This window comes from Benincasa hispida, chromosome 5, assembly GCF_027475165.1.
Source record: "Benincasa hispida cultivar pf3 chromosome 5, pf3_genome.v1.1, whole genome shotgun sequence".
Lineage (NCBI taxonomy): Eukaryota > Viridiplantae > Streptophyta > Magnoliopsida > Cucurbitales > Cucurbitaceae > Benincasa > Benincasa hispida.
In genome coordinates this window covers 1,624,849-1,637,644 of record NC_143482.1, presented here as the reverse complement: position 1 = coordinate 1,637,644, position 12,796 = coordinate 1,624,849, and the positions used below count along the sequence as shown (strand labels likewise).

Genomic DNA, 12,796 nt, shown 5'->3' with positions numbered 1-12,796 from the left:
ATTAGGTTTAAATACTAAAATGTGAATATCTTTATGTATGAGAGTAAGTTTAATATGCCATCTACATTCTACAAGACATTATCAAAGTCAATAGACCTTTTAGAATCATACTTGAAAATATGATTGAATTAAAAATTTAAAAATTAATATCAAACAAAGTCTTGAAAATTAACAAGTGTATATACTAAAATGTAACATAAAGGCATTATGATCTATCTATATTTACATAATCTAAAATAGGTTTGAGAGATAAACTTTTGATTTATGGTTTTTCCCTCCACTCCTTTGTCTAGTTAAATGATTGTAGAGGTGGTAAATTGAATTGTTGATATTTGAGATTGTAATTAATGTCTTATATACTAAATTTCTATTTTTTTATACACTGTCTAAATGGGGTTTGAGGGAATCGTTTTTACTCTAATTCAACAATTGTGAAGGTGAAAGATCGATCAAATCAACTTTGAAGGTAACAATCATTTTAATTAAATTAATATAAAAACTAATTCATGTGGATAATTAGTGTATGAACTAATATTTGATTTTTTTTTTTAATATAACCAGGATGAGGAGATTTGAACCATAGATTGCATGGTCACTCACATATATCGTATGTCAGTTGACCTATGCTCACTTTGACAATTAGATTTGAAGTTGAAGATACACAAATTCACAAGTTTTATTTATTGCACTCAAATGTTTTTATTTTATTTTTATTTTTTCATGTATCACACATATGGCAGTAAAACATATGTAGTTTAATTATCTCATCTCACTTTTATGATTTGGTTAACCTAACAAGTCAAATAGTTTATTTGTATTGGTATCAAATGACAAATAATTTGATAATATTTGTCATTAAGCACATATAATAATAAAATAATACTAATGACAAATAATTATTACCATTGATATCAAATGCTACAAATTCTAATTTTATAATATTTTTCATAGTAACACTATTATAAAATATTGTATTGATATTAGAAATTTAATAGATATTAAATATGAAAAATAACATTAAATTTATTAATTATACCGAAGAGGAAAAAAAAATCGACATATCTTTATAATCTACCTTTAGCGAAGAAAGCGATAAGAGCTCGTGTTGATAGCATATTGTGAACTTGAGGAGCATAACGGGAACACATATACCAATAAAATATAATATTAAAATAAATATAACATGATATAACAAGAAAATAAATAAATATTAAAATAAATTAAACATAGTATATAAATAAACAAAATAAAATAAATGAGCAAAATATAAAATAAGAAAATTCTTTAAATTCTCTATTTTCTCCAAATTTCATGGATTTTGTCTAATGTATAATGTTGAGACATATGAAGAATATTTTGAGAAATTAGAACATGACACATGATTAATAGACGTTAAAGATAAGCATCTAATGGACATCTATTATCATAATATTTATAATATATATTAACGATATTTTAGTTTAAAATAATTACATGGAAAAACCTAGTAATTTATACAAACAAATTACAAATATATAGAGAGCGTTGCAAACAAAAATAAAAATAAGAAAATTCCGTTGCCGGGATTTGAACCCGGGTCTCTCGGGTGAGAGCCGCGTATCCTAACCAACTAGACTACAACGGAAGTTGCAAGTTTAACGGCATGCTACGTTATTTTCCTCCGTTTTGAGTACAACTTTTTTTTTCTTTTTTTTTTTTTTTTTTAAAAAAAGCTTTTAATTTATTTTAGGCCATAAATATTGATATTTATTTTATTTTAATCTTAAAATAAAAATAATGACATAAAATTGTTTATATTATGTTTAAATACTAAAGTGTGAATATCTTTTATGTATGGGAGTAAGTTTAGTATGCAATCTACATTCTATGAGACATTATCAATGTTAATGGACCTTTTAGAACCATATTTGAAATTATGATTGAATTAAAAATTTAAAAATTAATATCAAATATAGTCTTGAAAATTAACAAGTGTATATACTAAAATGTAACATAAAGGCATAATCTATCTATGTTTATATCATCTAAAATAGGTTTGAGAGATAAACTTTTGATTTCTCGTTTTCCCCCTCTATCCCTTTGTCCGATTCAATAATGGTAGAGGTGAAAGATCGAATTATTGATATTTGAGATTGTAATTAATGTCTTATCTACTAAATTGTGTTTGGATTGATCCCCATGTCCCTTTATCTAAATTTCTATACACCGTTTAAATGGGTTTTGAATGAGTTATTTTGTACCCTAATTCAACAATTGTGAAGGTGAAAGATTGACTAAGCCAACTTTAGAGGTAACAATCATTTTAATTAAATTAATATTAAAATTAATTCATGCGGATAATTAGTGTATGAACTAAGAATTGAAGGGGTTTTTTAGTATACTCAGGGTGAGGAGATTTGAACCATAAATTTCATGATCACTAACACATATCGTATATCGGTTGAGCTATGCTCGCTTTGACAATTAGATTTGAAGTTGAAGATATACGAAGTCGCCCAAGTTTTATTTATTGTACTCAAATGTTTTTTTTTTAATTGCATCGCACACATGGTAGTAAAATATATGTAGTTTAATTATCTCATCTCACTTTGATATCATGATTTCGCTAACCTAACAAGTCAAATAGTTTATTTGCTTTTTTTTTTTTAAAGTGAAATATGTTATTGGCTACTTTACAAAACTAGTTTCTGTAGATAAACTTGAATTTAATTATTGTTTATAATTAAATATTGTTTCATTTTTTTAATAGGTAATATTATTATACAACAACAGGAGGATCCCACAGTCCGGGATCAAGGCACCACAACAAACAAAGCAACAATAAAGATCGAGCTCTTAATAGAACCAGAGATCAAAAGTCATAGCAAAAGAAAACAGAAAAAACGACCAAGAGAACCAATCACGAAACAAAACAAACCCCACAAACCGAGGGCAACACCCAAAGAAAACAAAAGACTGAACACAATAATTAAGAAAGAACATTAATAATAATAATAATAATAAACTAGAGAAGACCAAGAAGATCAACTCGCCAAGAAACAGTATGAGCACGAACCATAGAGACAATAAGATGGAATAAAGCTTACGTCGTCCTTAGACGACCTCCATGAAGCCGACGATTCCTCTCTCGCCATATATAATAAATAGAAACACACCAAAAGACTAAAAACAACTTACTTCGTACCCCCTTACCCGCCCCCACTCGACAAATCCAATTCAGCTCAACGTCCCACCCAACCACCCAATGGAACAACCCCAACAAACATAACACACCCGACTAAACCTCTCTCCCAAACACACACTCGAAAAATAAATTATCTCGAGACTCCCAAACCCACCTCCCACCTACACACAAGAGACACAAGAGACACGTACCATCGAACGAGACATTCCACCTTCTAACCCAATACCGAGTACCCAACTTATCTCTCACAGTCAGCCAAGCACAAAAAAGAGAGTTACAAAGACTTTAAATATTTTAAACTTTGTTTCTAGAATAAAAATTAATTTTTAAAAGTGCGTTACAAAGACCTTAAATATTTTGAATAATATTATATTTTATTTAGAATATCAACGTATATTTGTTGCTAATTCTTGGAAATCTATATCGATAAATATCAAACTACAATTTTCAACTAAACTTAGAAGCGTGTAACTAATAGTTAATATAGTTGACAATTCTAAAATATAGTCATTTTTTAAAAACAAAAAATAGTTTTTAATAATTGTTTCATTTTACAATGAAAATTTATTTGGATTATCAACATATATTAAGTATAATTTTTATTAATAGATATGGCAACCTTCAAAATGTCTAGCACATATATTTTCTAAACTTTGGAGTTGATTATTATATTAATTTAAATCATGAAGTTTCAGAACTGTATCAATTTACATATTTGATAGTATTTTATTTTGATAACATCGTCTAAAACTCATGATTTTATCAACTAAACTTCTAAACTTTCATAAGAAGGTAAAATTTGACTCTTATTTTGAATCTCTTTTGAAAATCGTCGATGCATTACTTTTAATAATTCATTTTGTTAATCTAACATTTGAAAAAAGTCCACATACGTACACGTAGAAGAATTGAGGTGTTGTGATTTTCAAAGGCATCTTAATAAATCTTCGAATTTGATTCACTTACAATAATTTATTAGTTTAATCGAAACGATTATAAGTTTCACATGATTTTTCAAACAAAATCTAAATAAGAGTGCATGTTGGTACTCTTACGAAAGTTCATAATTTAAATGAATATAATTAGGTCCCGATTTAATCTTATAGTTTCTAAAAAATTTAATTACATATCAGTTTATCAATCTACATGTGTAAGATATAATTCAATTAAACCTAAGTAATATTTTTAACAATAAAGACTAAATCGTTACAAATTGTAAATTACATAAGCGGAATTGTTATAAATTAAAATTTAGAACCTAACTTCCCGTTTGTTAACTATTTGATTTTTTGTTCTTGTTTTTTAAAATTAAGCCCATAGACTTTATTTCAAATCAAATTTTTTTATTTGTTATCTACTTTTTATCACTAATTTTAAAAACCAAGTCAAATTTTGAAAACTAAAAAAAGTAGTTTTTTAAAGCTTGCTTTTGTTTTTTAAATTTGACTAAGAATTCAACCATTGTTATTAAGAAATATGCAAATCATTATAAGAAATTGAGAGAAAAATAAGCTTCATTTTTTTTTTTTTTAAAAAAAAAAAAAACTGGTTACCAAACAGAAAATCATTACCAACTACAATTTACAGAGGAAAAAATTTTTGTAGGCAAATTGCAAAAATCGCCCTCAAAGTATGATGATAATTGTAATTGTATGCTCGATCTTTTAAAGGTGTTTGGGGCATCAATTTAACTAGATGAAGTGAGCTATTATAGCCTACTCTATGTTTGAGGTTCTAATTATAATAGTTGGTATTTCCAACTATTATTTCATACAATTAGCTATAGTATTAATTTTCTCAAACAAATCTTTTTGTTACAGTGTTTACTATTTTCTACTAATTATCTCTTTTCATCTTTGTTATGATACTTATTATTTCCTACCTAAACTAAAATAGTATGTACATCAAACATAAACTATTATAACATAAACTAAAATAATATGTATCTCAAACACATATCATTATAACTTTCAGACTATAATAACTAATTCAACGTCCCAAACACCGTCTCAATTGTAAAAATTAAGTCCTCAAACTTATAAAGTGTTAAAATTAAACTCTCAAACTTACATAATTGTAGTAATTCTAACATTTGTATAAGTTCGAGAGTTTAAATTTTATCATTTGAGGGTCCAAATTCTATAACTATAGTAAATTTGAGGGTCCAATATTAACACTGATATAAGTTTAAGGACTCAATTGAAAATTTGCAATTTTGCCTATATGTTTTTTTAACTGTACAAAGATTTGGAAGAGATATTTGGGAAGCTAGGATGTAATCAAAATTACTGAAAATTAGAAGAGTATTGAAATGCATGATATATACCAAGGATGGAATGGAAATAGAATCGTAAAACATAAAAACGGTGGAAAAGAGTATTGGATTATGATGAAAATATAATGAGTTTTGTATTATAAATCAGACTCAAAACCTTACCTTCAAATATGGATTTTTAATGGAGAAAAATAGGCCGATACATAAAGAAAAGTGATTTTATGTTATCCATATAAAATAAATAAAGAAAATTTTCTCAATAAAATAAAATAAATAAAGGAGGAGATGTGAAATTTGGTGTCAACACATCTTTTTGCCTGGAAATGTCCTGAACCTTAACCCTCTCCTCTCTTCTCAAGAAAACGCTTCTTCTTCTTCTTCTTCTTCTTCTTCTTCTTAATCAATCACTCTAAAATCCCATTTCTGCAAAATTCTCTCTGTTTCTAGATTTGCTGAATCAAAGAAAAACCCCATAGTTACATTCAGCATCGTCGCTTTGATTTCCTTGATTGGTAATGGGGCCAGGAGTGGCCTTGTCTGGCGCTGCAAAACAGGCCGAACTTCTCAGAAAAGATGGCAACCACTATTTTCAAAAGGGTCGAATTGGAGCTGCCATTGAAGCTTATACCGAGGTTTCGCTCCATCTCTCGAATCGTTTTTTTCTGGTTTCTGTTTGGGTTTCGTCAGAATTTGTTGATAGAATGTTTGGGATTGTATCGAGATCGAGTTATTTGATTCTGGGGTTCTTTAGTTTTACTTGTTTAGTTTTTTTATATTCTTGGTGTTTGGATTTTAAGGCGATTACACTATGCCCGAATGTTCCTGTTTATTTGACGAACCGTGCTTTGTGTCATCGCAAGCGGAAGTATGTACGGGCACCTATCCTTATTCCTTTCCATTCGTTGTTGTTGTTTTTACATTATTTCTCTTTAGTTCTTGCCCCTTTTCATTCCTTATGGTGGAGAGGAGAAAATTTATCGTTGTGATAAGTTCTTTTTCAATGGTGTATAGTGATTGGAAGAAGGTGGAGGAGGACTGTCGGAGGGCTATTCAGCTTGATAGCAGTTCTGTCAAGGTATTGCTTTGCTGTATTCTATAAACATTGGAAATTTAGTTGTTTCTTAGAGTCCAATAAGGAAGTGCTGATATGCTGATAAAGAAACTAACACAACATGACATGAATATGATGAGACCTAATTTTCCTAAATCTAGGGCACGGACGTGTTTATCAATGTACATTTCATTTAAGTATATGTCATTTTTATATTCACATTTATACAATTTGTTGATAACCAACATTTTTTGTATGGACAATTCTGAATGTCGAACGAGTGTTGGAGTGTTGAGTCTCTATTGTGCGTTACTCAAACTAAAGTGTTTGCGTTGCTTCCTTTATATATATAAAAACAAATTTGAAGCGTAGCGTCTTTCATGTGTCCAACAAGTGTAGGAGTGTCAAGTCTTTATTGCACATTAACCAAACTAAAGTTTATGTGCTCATTATATATGTGTGTGTGTGATACACTAAAAAGAATACACAAGATGTAAGAGAAAGATAGAGCAGCATATAGAGCCAAACTTAGAATTAATTTTATAAATGGAGCTCCAATCCAAAAGAAGTATCCACGATGCAGATAGCAAGTAGTAGATGCAAATAAGGGTAATAGTGGATATAAAAATATTCCATCAATATGAATAGAATGTCTTAAAGTTTAAAAGAATTCGCTGTCACAATGCTTTATGGCTGGAAGTTGGAAGTTTTATCTGATTTTGGAAGTGCTTCTTTCATTAAAAGTTGACACCATCAGTAATTTTAAGGAGGTGCTCCTGAATAAGCACTTCTTACATTGAGAAGGTGCTCCTGAGTTTTCCTTTTAGAGAAAAGGTTAAAGTTTTGTGGCACATTACTTTCTTTGATATTTTGTGGGGAGCTTGGCTCGAGAGAAACAATAAATTTTTTTAGAGAGTTGGATAGGTCCCATGAGGAGATTTGGGGGGTGGTGAGTTTTAATGCCTCCTTGTGGGCATCGGTCAGATGGTCACTAGGTTATTTTGTAATTATGATCGTAGTTAAGTTTTGAAGTTTTGTAAGTTTGCTGGGTCACCTCTTTTTGTTGGGTTTGTTTTTTGTATGCCCTTACATATTCTTTCATCTATCTCAATAAAAGCTTGATCCCCCCTCCCCCCATGGGTCACTTCTGTTGTATTGTAGGCTTCCCTAGTTATATTGTGCATGATTTCAATTCAGCTCCCCCTGCCTCCATGTTATTTTCAGTTTCTTATGCATTTTTCTTATCTTGGATTCTTGATATATAATCCTCCCTTCTCTCTTTTTCAATATTAATTTGTTGGCAATTTTTGATGTGCAGGCACATTACATGTTAGGATTAGCATTAATACAAAACAAAGAATATCCGGAAGGAATCAAGCATTTAGAGAAGGTAACTGTTCATTTTTGTATTGTTCCCTCTTTTTCCCCTTCTCTTTGGGTAGAAAAGAATCAATGTCATCTGGTATATAATTGGATTGGAGATTCAATTGAAAAACAGTGAATTGCAAAAATAATTCTTGCATTTACAGCCTCAATAGGGCAATGTGAAGGCGGGGGAAATTGCCCCACTTGAATTGTCTTAGATTCAAGAATTAAATAAAAAAAATCATATTCTCTCTTATTTTCCTCCTGAATTTTCAGAATTGAGAGACTACAGATAAAAAGTAGTTTAGATGTAAAAAATTTTTCCTTCCCTACGGAAACTTTTGACTCTACCCTTGGCTCATGCACTTGATTACCCTTTGCTATGTATATTTTTGAAATCAATCAAATCATAAACTTGTACACTTTAGAAGTTTGTATATTTTTTCCCTTGACTAAACTTTTCTGAAAATGCTATTTGAAAAGTTGACGCACATGTTGAGAGGCTCATATCATTACAAATAAAATAGTGCTCATGCAACTTAGTCAATGTGAAAATATTATTCCTATTCCTACTATGTCAGCTTTTCTTTTAGCCAACTGTGTGTAGGAAGATGTGAATCTTTTGGTGGCGAAGACAAAAATTTCTACTAAAAAAAGCAAAGAAAAAGACAATTTCCCCCCCTTAGGAATTGGATTATCTACTATGATATATGCAACTTTCATGAGGAGAGGAGGGGGAACTAGGCATTAATACCGCAAGGAAAAAGTGGGAGTCTCTTATAGTTTGTTGTAGTAACGGGGTGGAAGAGATGGTTATAGCAAGTAGTTCAATGAAATGGGGTCGTTGTTATGTGAAAGCAACTGCCACTAGCCAGACGTGCATTTTTTGTTTAAGAGTGATTGATGAGATGGTAGGGAGTCTCTACTCCCATTTTGCTTGTATTTAGATATTTCCACACGACAATAATAATGCTTTGAGGACTTTGAACATGAAGAAATAAGAGAAATATGATTCTGAAGAATGGCTAGAAACAAGAAAAATCAAAGTATAATTTGAGCCCTCCATGTAAGAAATGATCCTTGACGCTAATGGGGGAATAGATAAGTCGATCATTAGTGAGGAATGTTGAAATTATGACGGATACAATGTGGATAATCATCAATGGGAAGTACTTCGAAAAGTTCCCTAGCAGTTCCAAGTGGAGGTTGTGGTGGTGGTGGAAATGGCTATGCACCAACACTTTGTCAAAAACAAAAGGATTCTGATAGATTACTCTTATGAACTATGAAGCACAGGCATTTTGTTTTTGACAAAGTGTCCTTGTTGGACACATACCAGACACAAATACGTCTGGACACGCTTTGGGCCCATGTCTGACATGCTAAAAAGTGCATCTCAAAAGATATTTTCTTTTTCCAATTTTGGACACAGCTTTGACACATCTCTGGAAAATATTTAACTTAACAATTAAGGGGAAAAAAATTGAGATTTTTGGGTTCTGAATATCTGATCTTAGAATTGCTTATTAATTAATCATTCAAATCTAGTAGAAATTTGTCGCAATGACTTTGAATGGAGGAGCGATGCACTGTGTTCGTTCTAATAGGAGAAGCAAGGGTCTGATGCATCATTAGGTCAATTTGAAACATTTAAAACTTGTTCAGTTTTAACTATATGCAGTATGCCTAAAACTTGTTGTACTACAAAAAAATTATTGTTTTCTAGTACCATAGTTTGAAATATTGAATGCTTTGCGAGCCAATAGAGTTCGTATTGAAAATCGTCAGTGGCCTCAGTAGGATGTTGCATCCTATGGGGGGTCAGCCTAGAAGATAAAATTTCCCAATGGTTCAGGGGCTCCCTTCGTCCTCAACCCCAGAAGGAGACGAGTACCCGAGTTTTTGTATTGGATGTGAATGTGATGCAGAGTTTATGATTGCAAGGTAGATGTAAGAATCTAAGGTGAGGGTGCTGCAGATGACGATGCTTCATGATTGAGAGAAGGAAGAGATTGTAAATGGAGGAGCAATCAACGTGGGCAAAGTTAGATTAGAGGGAATAATTAATTAATAGAATTAGTTGACCTATCATTGAACTTCCCCACAAACCACTAGGGTGAGAGCTTGAGCTAGAGGAGGTAGGCAGAGCAATGTGTAATAGAATGGATGATAGTTGTCGCGTTACTGTTGGTGAGTTGAATTGAATATCTTAATTCTTATCGATATAAATCTGGGGGTCTGACCGCTGAAAAACCTTAAAAGTAAAATTTAGGTTGGCTGAGTGGCATGTCATGTCAGGCTGTCACTTTGTGTCCTATCACAAGTCTTACCATCACAGTGGTAACACAATCAGAACTTTTTCCAAAGACCTGAAGTTTAATGAATACCCATTAACTACTGCATTAGTAGAAAATACAGACAATCAAGTTCGGAAGAGTAAGTAATCGGTTATTTCCCCAATCATACCTTTAATACCACTAATTCGTATACAGAAGTCTGATCAGAACTATTGTGGTCTTCACTCATTTCTTTTGAGAATGTTTCAGTTAAATTAAAATTTTCAAGAATGTAAAATAAATAAAAGTAACTACGCATCATTAGGAAACAGAGCCAATCAAATTTGAAAGAAAGAATTTTGCAACTCTGGTACTCACAACTAATTCCACTAATAAATATAAAGCATTCTGACTGGGATGTTGACATATTTATTTAGTTATCTTTTTTACTAGAATTTACAAACCACCTCTCATTGTTGTAATGAAAATGAATATATATTCGAGGGGAAGTATAAGAACTAGTCATAAGTTCAGAATGATATTTCTTCTGAGAATGCTTTGGTTAAATTAGTTCTTTCTAGTTTCTAGAATTTAAGAAGGCATCGGTTTTAAATGTTACAATATATAGACTTTCAGTCGGATGCATATTGCATCTTGGCAGTGAGCATATAGTCTTATAACTTTGTTATAAAACCATAAATTGGTTTGTTAATAAAACAGTGATGATGATGAAGAGATGACGTGTTTATTATGCTAACGCAGATTTAATTCGACCTATTTTTTTATAGGCTTTGGATCTTGGTAGGGGTGCAAATCCGAAGAGTTATATAGTAGAGGAGATATGGCAGGAACTTGCTAAAGCAAAATACAGGGAGTGGGAACAAGCGTCTACCGAACGTTCATGGGAATTGCAGACATTGAAGTAAGTTGTTTTTCCCTGAGTTCAGGCTTTTTGTTTTCGCTTTTCAGAGTTGGATGTAGAGGTGTTCAAAATAGTCGATAACGTGAAAAACCCCGATCTACCTAATTTAACTTGTACGATTTGGGTTAGATTGGGTTAAAATAAATGAAAATTGTATGGGTTGGATTGATTCATGGGTTCATCTAAAATAATTCAAACCAACTCGGACCAACTTGAATTTATTATTAATTTTTAAAAGTATGTCTTTTATTTACGATACGATTATATATGCATATGTTTATTTCAATTTTATTTTAATTTATGATTTTTTTGGATCATTTATTCTCCAACTCATAAAAACAATTTTTTAGCACTTTGGAAAGAAAATTTTCATAATATAAATTGAAATTGACTTGTTAATCTTAATTCAGTATATGAAAATAATTAAATAAAAGTTCTACAAATTAACCTTTTACTTATTTTTAAAACAAAAATTTAAATAAATGACCTGAGTAACCCGAACCAACCAACCAAAATGTTTCATAGTTGGATTGGGTTCATTATTTAATAGGGGTTGTTTAGGTTGAAGAAACTTACAACCCTGAACAATTAGGTGTTGGGACTAAAAAGTGTTTCAACTCAACCCACTAACACCATAGCTGGATGCACGTATGTACACTATTCAAATCAATGATCAGCACATTTCTGCAAACCTTGAAATAAGTTTTCTTTTCCCCACCTGAAATTCTGAAAATGTCAATTATAATGATTAGACATTAAAAAAGATGGGGTTTCATCACCAATTCCGTTTCCTTTTTTGATTTTGGTCAATCTACATGTACTGTTTCTCAGAGAAGCTTGTGAGGCTGCCCTTGAACAAAAATACTTTCTTGACCAGTCTGAACTAGAAGGGTTCGTAGATGAAGCCGAAATTGCTCATCGGAATCAATTAAAATCGCTAAGAAGTGTGTTTGAAAAAGTTGCCGAGGCAGATGCGCCGTCAGAGGTAAGCATGTTGGTTACTACTTTTTTAGTTTTTTTCGTCGTTAGAAACTTTTAGGCCTAACATTTGCAATTTAAACCATGTGGAGGTACTAATTTATTGTTTTCAGGTACCTGATTATCTTTGTTGTAAAATCACACTTGATATTCTTCGCGACCCTGTTATTACTCCGAGTGGGGTTACGTATGAGAGAGCAGTGATTCTTGACCATTTTCATAAGGTTGACATTTTCCTGCATTGCTATTCTTCTTCTACATGTCTTGTAGCTACAATTCTGACTACTTTCTCCCTTATCTAGGTTGGTAACTTTGATCCCATAACACGGGAGCTGCTTGACGAGTCCCAGCTAGTACCAAACTTAGCCATCAAGGAAGCAGTACAATCATTTCTAGATAAGCATGGATGGGCTTATAATACAGTTTAAGGAAACTTGTATTTTGAATGGGAACTCAATCAAGTTGATGGTTATGCCTGTCGTGAACGAATGGAAATACCTCAATCCCATGTCGCTAATGTCGTGATTATCTCCTCGATTCTTGTATATGGATCGTCGATTACGGTTTGTCATATATCATGCTTTCCATGACATTCTGAGGCTGTACTGTCAATTAAGTATGTGAGGTCCTGTCTTCTGATTTGGTCTTGTGCAGATTGTTACTATGAACTTGTTAATCTTCCTGTACAGTTATTACTTAAACCTTTGATTATGGTTTAGTTATTGAGGACTCTGTTCAGCAGGTA

The 12,796-nt window shown here is 31.6% G+C and overlaps 1 protein-coding gene and 1 non-coding gene across 3 annotated transcripts; one reads left to right on the top strand and one right to left on the bottom strand.

The window, feature by feature from the left end:
* Window positions 1-1,551: 1,551 nt before the first annotated feature.
* On the bottom strand, window positions 1,552-1,624 carry TRNAE-CUC (transfer RNA glutamic acid (anticodon CUC)). Its single transcript has one exon. It is a non-coding gene; the product is annotated as a tRNA-Glu (tRNA).
* Window positions 1,625-5,720: 4,096 nt separating this feature from the next.
* On the top strand, window positions 5,721-12,796 carry CHIP (carboxyl terminus of HSC70-interacting protein). 2 transcript variants are annotated; one of them, XM_039031009.2, is made up of 8 exons: window positions 5,721-6,091; window positions 6,257-6,324; window positions 6,471-6,534; window positions 7,829-7,900; window positions 10,940-11,073; window positions 11,905-12,058; window positions 12,165-12,275; window positions 12,354-12,796. In XM_039031009.2, the coding sequence occupies exons 1-8, from the start codon at window positions 5,975-5,977 to the stop codon at window positions 12,477-12,479; spliced, it is 846 nt and encodes a 281-aa protein (XP_038886937.1). In that variant the 5' UTR covers window positions 5,721-5,974; the 3' UTR covers window positions 12,480-12,796. The 2 variants fall into 2 exon arrangements, with proteins under 2 accessions (XP_038886937.1, XP_038886940.1); XM_039031012.2 differs by lacking the exon at window positions 6,257-6,324 and having other exon boundaries at window positions 5,726-6,091.